Source organism: Durio zibethinus, chromosome 10, assembly GCF_047325235.1.
Source record: "Durio zibethinus cultivar Kanyao isolate XHJ-2024 chromosome 10, ASM4732523v1, whole genome shotgun sequence".
Classification (NCBI taxonomy): domain Eukaryota; kingdom Viridiplantae; phylum Streptophyta; class Magnoliopsida; order Malvales; family Malvaceae; genus Durio; species Durio zibethinus.
This window is the reverse complement of record NC_143171.1, coordinates 1252184-1260401: the sequence shown is the minus strand read 5'-3', so window position 1 is coordinate 1260401 and position 8218 is coordinate 1252184. Positions and strand designations below refer to the sequence as shown.

Below are 8218 nucleotides of genomic sequence, written 5' to 3'. Positions count from 1 at the left end.
AAAATATCCTAAATGGGTAGCCAACATAGTGCTAGTTCCCAAAAAAAATGGAAAAGTGAAAGTGTCTGTAGATTATTGAGACCTGAATAGTGCAAGTCCCAAGGATAACTTTTCTCTGTCCCATATCGATACTTTAGTGGATAATATTGCTAGGCACTCCATATTTTTCTTTATTAATGGCTTCTTGGGCTATAATTAGATCAAGATGGTTTAAATTGATATGGAAAAAACCACATTTGTGACAATGTGAGGGACATTCGATTACAAAGTCATGCCTTTTGGGTTGAAAAATGCTGGTGTTTCTTATCAAAGAGCAATGGTGACTCTCTTTTATAACATGATGCATAAAAGAGATAAAAATGTATGTGGATGATATGATTACAAAATCTCGTGAAGGAGAGAATCATGTAGTCAATCTCAAAAAGCTATTTGACAGGTTGAAAAGATTTTGACTGAAGTTGAATCCTACCAAATGTACATTCGGTGCTAAATTAGAAAAATTATTGGGCTTTGTGGTCAGTGAAAGAGGAATCGAAGTGGACCTGAATAAAATACAAGTCATCCAGAACTTATCCCCTCCTTGTACCCCAAAATTGATGACACAAAATTTGTTGCTTATTTCATATCTGTTTTGCTATTCTAATTTCTACAAAAGATGCAATTGGTTTTCTCTAATTTTCAACATGAAAGGTTTTTGTTCTTGGTCCTTGAGTTCTCTGCTGGAGGAAATCTAGCCTCTTACATTCGGTAACAAGAAAGAGTTTAGAACAATTAATAAGGAGATTCATGCAACAACTTGGTAGCTACTTTTTTTTATCTAGGTGATAGGCTAATAGCAAGGCTTCTTCATTTAAGATTATATTTTGAGTGGTGTCATTTGTTTCCTTAATGCAGGAGCTGGTTTGGAAGTTTTGCAGTCCCACAATATCATTTACAGAGACCTGAAACCAAAGGCATGAAAAGCAATATCTTGAACATGTTTACTCTAAATATCTTTAGTATCCTTTTTTTTAATTAAATAAAAATTATATATATTTTAAATTTTCAATTATGCTAAATAAAAAAACACAGTGAAATACATACATCATACTAGTTCATAATTAATTGAATATAATAGTTATTGAGACTTATCATTTAATAAAATAAAATTTCTAAAATTTAAGATGATAAGAAATAAAAATTTGAGATGGTAATTGATGCTGTAGCAAAAGTTATTTTATCTCCATCTATTTTTTTTCTTTCTAATGAAAGTAAATGTATGCATGAAAAATATAACAAAATAATTTTTATATTAACATTAACTTTTATAAAAAAATGTTATTTGAAAATTATAAATCAAATACACATTTGACCGATGAAAATTGTAGTAACCTGTACTTAAATTTTTTTTTTTTTTTAAAAAACGCAGCCAAGCAAATAATTTAAGGTCTCAACAATAATAGAATGGTAAAGAAAAATTAATGGTAAATTTAAAAATGATCAATCCAAATTTATTAGGAAATTACCATGGTAAATAAACCCAAAACATAATTCCATGTTAATAAAGAAAGAGATAGACAAAAATAACTAATATTTAATTTAATAAATGATCTATTAAGTAAACAATTTACTTAAATAAAAAGTTTAAGCTTAATGAAGATTAGATATATAAAAATTAATTATATTTTATTTAATAAAAAATTATCAATTAAGAAAAACTATTTTAATAAAAGCTTCCATGTTAATAAGAAAATAAATAAAAATAAATTAATATTTTAATTTGATAAGAAAATCATTAAGCAAAGATGACAAGATAGTTAATTTAATAAATTCTCGAAAGTACATGTTATATACTATTTGAAAATTTGATTTGTTGCATCATTATTCGTCAAATATATTCTTATTTACAATTAAAGTCATAAACCCACAACAAAGTGCGGACATGCATCCAATATACATAAAAGAGAAACCAAAAGTAGTGAAAAATGAGAAACTATAAAAGGAATAAGGGTGTTCATCCCTTATATTTTGATTAATTTTAATTAAATTATTCAAAACTAAATTATATTAATTTATTTTCAATAATCGAATTTATATATTTTTTAATTTTATCTTTGATTTCTTATATTTCAGTTAATTCGATTATCGAACCAAATTGATAAAAAAGTGAAATTCTTTTAAAATTATTTTCAATAATCAATAACAATTAATTTGATAACTTATCAATTAATAAAATAAAATCGATTCAATTGATAATTCAAATAAAATTAAAATTCATAAAAAAATAATATCGAAGGAACATATAAACATAGAACATGAAGACCTAGAGGCATGCATAGAAATGGTATGTTTGTTTTTAGAAAACAAAGCTGCAAATTCTAGATTGGATACCTGAACATTTAACTTAACGGTGGGTGTATATATTTACTTACTCAAAGAGTTTATCCCCAACAAATAAAAAGAAAAAACATTATTCTTTCAAAAAAGAAAAAGAAACACTCTAGACCTGAGCAATAAGCAGTTCATTCCAGGTATCAGGAACCCCGGGCAAGCACCAATGCAAGCAGTCATTGGCTTTTTTACCATAATGTGATATGTGAGCCTCATCTCTCAGATCAGACAGAGCAGTAATATCCAAAATCTTTACCCTTGTTCCCTGAACAGCAGCTGCAACAATCTTATCACTTGATTCCTCTTTGAGGACTTCACTCCCTCTAGTCATTGGAATGGTGTTATCACAGCTACCCCCAGTGTTCCACTCCCCTTTAAAAAAGTGTCTTGGTGATGTGGTTCTGAAGAAAACTTGTAAGTTGGGATGCGTGGCCAGCTTAGAATCAAGCCATTTCACTATATTGTTCACTTTAAAGATCTTGGCATTCTCAATTTTGTTAAGATTTCTGTCCTGGACAGGCGCCCCATTCACGTACATCACCTCTTTGTCCAAATTAACCATCCTTTTGCTCCAATGGTGACCTGTGTTAATAACTAATACATTAAGTTGATCGATGTTTTTTCGAATGAAAACTGGCTGACGATCCAAATGCATGGCGTAAAGGGAGCTAGGGTAGGTGGCGTTAATAGGCTCTCGGTCACAGAGCCTAGCTGACCAAGAATGCAGGATGGTGGTATTGGTACTTCGGAAGCGGTAAGCCCAGCCATGGTGATGAATAGCTCCATTAGGTAAGAATTGAAGGAAACCATATTTATCTGCAACATCTTCAACATCTGGGCTCTCTTTTCCCCCAGTGAGCATGCACATCATGGATTGAAATTGTTCCCTGCTTAATGAATCTCCTATAAAGGCAACTGTTTTGTCCTTCATCCTGTTATTTATGTAATTATTCTTTAGACATCAATCATTCACTATGATAAAAAACATATTACTAATCTATCTGATTGTCTTTATATGTTTGTATCAAACGTTGTAGTTTCCGCCTAGTAAATGAGGAAAGAAGAACATTGCAAGCACTGGATTTAAAACAATAATATTGTCAATAAAACAATTACAGACTAGAAATAACATTGCCAATGCTGAAAGTTATTTCAAAATAGAAAAACGAGAGTTTGAAGAAATAGAACAAAAATTGTTTACCTTTTCAAGAAATCGGATGGCTCAAACGCTGGCATTTTACAATCTATGGATTGCCATCGATAACCTTCATAAGAGAAATCTGTTCGATTGGTGAGTCTGCATGCCCAATTTCTTTGCATATACTTGCATCCAACAGGATATAAAGGCACCCTGCTGTCAGCAACCCATCTACCCTTTGCATAATTACAGACTGCAAAGATGGATATAGTAACTCAATCCTCTTTAGCATAAAAATCTCTAGCAATTGAAATAATATATAGATTTATATCTGATGCATTGTCATTGTATAGATTCTATATACTATTAGTAAATAAGATGATATTATCTCATTAATGAAATGAATCAGATGATGTCATCTCATTAATGAGTAAGATTTTAAAAAAATATTAATTTTTGTATATTTATTTTAGGGATTGCTATTTGCTCATTAATGATGTGACATCATCTAATTTACTGATAATGTATAGAATCTATACACTAATAATATATTAAATATAAACTCATAATGTATATGCACTATTGAATTAACCTCTTCATCTTTGATCATTAGTCATCTTATCTTATATCTTATATAAATATATAAAAGTTAAAACCTTTGGTAAAAAAGGAAAATTTCTAATGTGGAGGCTTATATTATTCACATATAGACAATTTTGAAAATCACCATGTATTCTGTATTTTATTTTATTTGAATTAATTTTAAAAAATTAAATTATTTACATTTATTTTTTTATTATTATTTATTTTAAATTACTCTAAATTATATTCGTATTAAAGATAATGCATTAAATACATTAAATTATTTCAAATACATTATTACACTAATTTCAAAACCTTTCTCTTTTCATTTATCCCAAATTCATTAAATACACATTATATTTTATTATTCTAATTGTCAAGTATAAATTATTTTTAATTTAAAATATTATTATTTTTAATTTGATTCTTAATTTTATGTTAATCAATTAATCATTTAAAAGTTATAAAGCATTCCATAATTAGTTTCAAGACCTATCCTATATAAGTGAGAGTTTTTTGGGATGCTTAAGAAATAGATTGTGTCATTATAAAAAAAAAAATTTCAATTCATGATATTCTTTTTACCGTGGAGTAAAGTTAGAGTAGTTTTTTTTTTCTTTATGAGGTTATATATAAATGAATTAGATACACAGAAGTTAATAAGTCAATTACTATTAAAGCTTTTATCACTTTATATTTGTTTTTGTATTATTTTGATTATTACTTTTTGTGTTAAGATCTTTTATATGCATGTTTCATTATAGTCATATAAATATTTGTTTAAAAAACATTTTGAGAAGAGATTCTTTTAAGTTTAGAATATGCATTTTGCATTAGAATTTAAATATGTTATATTTCATAAATATTATGTTTGGATTGTTTGGCTTGATATTTTTACAGTTGGTTGTTGAATTGGGCATCACCTAATCTTTTCAAAAAATAATTGTTCTAAAATGAAGCATTTTCTTTCTAATTACTAACTTTATTTTCTTTTCAGCTATTAATTATTATTTTGATTTTTGAAATTTAAAACATATTTAGAGTTATTTCAAAATTTTAGGTGTATAGATGGCAAAAGTTTATGTTTTTATAACTTTTTTATGTATAATAAGCTTGCATGCATCTTTACTTCTAACACAATGATATTAATTTATATTACATGAACCCGTTAAATATGTAATATATTTTTTAAATATAATATGTTGATTGCTTTTACTTATGTCAAGATTCATTTTGTTGACAATTTTATAATGATTAGTTTGAATTCAAGTTTCTGACCTCTTTTTTGGAAAGGCATATTACTATTGATTAAACTATCTTTACAACATAAAAATTACTAATGTATTTTTCAAGAAAATGATTTTAGTTAAATGTTTAAGGAAAATTTTACACAATTGAATAATTTGAAATAAAAGCTTGAGAAAATATGTTACGAGGGTTAACAAATATTTTCTTATAATTTGCTTGATGATTAATAATCGAGTAATAACCAATTAATTCATAAACCAAATTAATAATCTTAATCTATATATATAATAGATTTAAGTTTTTTAGAATATCATTATGTATATATTTACTACTCATATTATTAAAATTAGATTTGTAAAAATAAAAATATCATGAAAATATAGGTTTTTTTTATAAAAATATAAAATTTTTAAAATAAAATATGTTAATTTTTTTATAAATAATAATATATATAACAAAAAATAATAAAATAACTTGCCGTGCGTAACATCGGCTTAAAACTAGTATAAGAAAAAAGTTATACCTTTCGTCTCGACTGAGGCTGTACCATTCTTATAGTCGCCATCTTTGATCTCGGAAGGAGACGAGGTTTCAGAATTATCAACATTTTCTGCTGGCTCTTTCCTTTCTTCTTGCGTTATTGATTGAGAGTTTTCTTCATCAGTTTTCATCTCTGCAGGCTCCATAGACACTATGGAGTTATTCGGGCCACGCAGAAAGCATGCTCAGGGCAACAGTGAAAACGATAAAACCAAAGTAAGAAACAGAGATATGCGCATTACTTCATTTATAAAATCCAAGTCAAGATAAAAGTAGATTAATAAGAATGACGAATCAAATTAATTTGACCTGAAAGCCATTAATCAAATGAATGTATATGCACCATTACCCGTCCCGCTCAGGCCTAATTGCCAGCCATTAATCTAAACAGAACCATTAAATCTTCCCCAGATTTATTTTGATTGTTTTAGCTAAAGGAAGAGAGATAGTAATCAAGAAGCTACAAATATCTTATTAATACTCTGTTTTGTATAATTAGGAGCGATGGAAAGTCTATAGTCTATACTCTATAAAATCTAGGTTTAAAAGCTTTTGTACGTCCCAAAATCAAATCCTTGAAACATGTTGAGAGTGGTTGTGTGGTTGGTTTGCTCGAACCAACTCCATCTTAGCTCATTCATTAATTAAAACATCAGACAGCCATAACTCATTCTAATAACTATCCAGATACCGAGTTCAAATTTATCATATCAGCCTTCCCCTTTTTTACCCTGATAGTCTACGTTCTCTTTTCCCTTATTGCTGCTTAAAATTAAACCAATCTATGCTAAATAGAAAGGTTCAAAAACATGCATATATAAGCTTATCCTTACCCATAATATCAGGCTCTTTATTCTCCTCAACTATACACAGGATTTTTAACGTGTACAATGTACCAATCCTAGTTATAACTACTATCATCAGTGACAGGACCAAGGTCCAAAGAAATTCAGCAACTTATAGAGTTACAGTTGAGTGAAATGTTACCACCTTGATGCTATTAATTGCGACAATTAGAATAAAATAGATATGACACACAGAGACACAAATGTGGATTGGCAAACAACCTGGAGGTGGAGGGAGCGCGGAGGTCTGATCTTGGGCTGATACATGTGTAGAGAGAAAAGGATTCCTATCCCGATCCCAAAGTAATAGGGTCACAAAAACGAGAGTAAGCAGAGCAAGAGAGATATTTTTTCCTGTATGTCTAAAATAATCTGCTCCTTTCATCTCCATTTATGCACTGCACTGCACCGCATATGGTATTAGTTTGGCACTGAATCATATGAGCATAGGGGTTCCAACCTCCAGGCTCCAGCAGCATGGGGAGTCTGGACAATATGCCAAAGAAATGCTAACAAGAAGATGAAAATTCGTTCATAAATTAATGCATGCATGGCAATGGCATAAATCAGTATTGTGCAGTTTTTTGATAGCAGATTTCTTTATTAATAGAAAGTTGGATCAACTAAAGAAGAATAGATGAATTTACAGGAAGGATTGAAAAATATTTCTCCCAATTACAACTAGTTTTCTTTTAAATAAAACAAATTTAGCTTGCTTAAAACATACAAAATGATGTATTTAAAAAAAACATACAGAATGATGAAGAAATATGGAGAAATGTTAGAGAAAAAGAGAATGAACCTATTTAGTGCGAAGCCTCCTCTGCTTTTGGAAGTACTCCTACATAGTATCTAATTTATATATGTATACATTCATAGATATGTTCTGGGCTGGCAACTTTATTTGGTGAAAACGCCATAAATTTTGTATTTATTGTATTAATAATGTCGGATATAAATCATTATAATTTCATACAAATTTGGACTATATATGCTTCAATTATTCGACAGCTTTTGTTCTCAGGCATGTTTTTTTCCTTTAATTTTTGGCCCAAATGTCAGTCATTATGTAAATAAATAAGTCCAACTACATTTAAGTGAATGTGACTTAGATGTTGACATGTTTTTTTCCTTAAATTTTTAGCCCAAATGTCAGTCATTGTGTAAATAAATAAGTCCAACCTACATTTAAGTGAATGTGACTTAGATGTTGACAAGATTTTTTCCTTTAAATTTTTGCCCGAATGTCAGTCATTGTGTAAATAAATAAGTTCAACCTGCATTTAAGTGAATGTGACTTAGATGTTGAAGAGAGTATATATAAAGAGAAAGTATCCATTTGTATTATTATAATGTCTAGATTTATGGATCTATCACTAGACATTAACTTAAAGAGTTATTACCATTCTTTTTTATTTAGGTATGATTAGTTACCTAATTGAATCTGTTCTTTTTAAAAAAAAATCTTAAGTTTGACTTAGGTATTTTTAAAATA

General features: G+C 28.6%; 1 protein-coding gene across 4 annotated transcripts; it reads right to left on the bottom strand.

Moving 5' to 3' along the window:
- Positions 1–2235: 2235 nt before the first annotated feature.
- On the bottom strand, positions 2236–7560 carry LOC111292427 (protein trichome birefringence-like 14). Of its 4 annotated transcripts, none has more exons than XM_089767242.1 (5): positions 7526–7560; positions 6946–7209; positions 5862–6029; positions 3572–3761; positions 2236–3302 (listed from the first exon to the last, which is right to left on the bottom strand). In XM_089767242.1, exons 2-5 carry the CDS (start codon positions 7112–7114, stop codon positions 2480–2482), a joined length of 1350 nt encoding a protein of 449 aa, XP_089623368.1. In that variant the 5' UTR covers positions 7115–7209; positions 7526–7560; the 3' UTR covers positions 2236–2479. The 4 variants fall into 4 exon arrangements, with proteins under 4 accessions (XP_089623368.1, XP_089623370.1, XP_089623371.1 ...); XM_089767244.1 differs by having other exon boundaries at positions 2263–3302; positions 6946–7121; positions 7526–7554; XM_089767245.1 differs by having other exon boundaries at positions 2263–3302; positions 5862–6011; positions 7526–7551.
- Between the last annotated feature and the right edge of the window lie 658 nt (positions 7561–8218).

Coding starts and splice junctions, on each gene's coding strand:
- LOC111292427 (XM_089767242.1), bottom strand. CDS start 7,114: ATGGAGATGAAAGGAGCAGATTATTTTAGACATACAGGAAAAAATATC. Junction 6,030..6,945: donor CGCGCTCCCTCCACCTCCAG/GTTGTTTGCCAA, acceptor ATAACTCCATAG/TGTCTATGGAGCCTGCAGAG. Junction 3,303..3,571: donor CCATCCGATTTCTTGAAAAG/GTAAACAATTTT, acceptor CATAAATAACAG/GATGAAGGACAAAACAGTTG.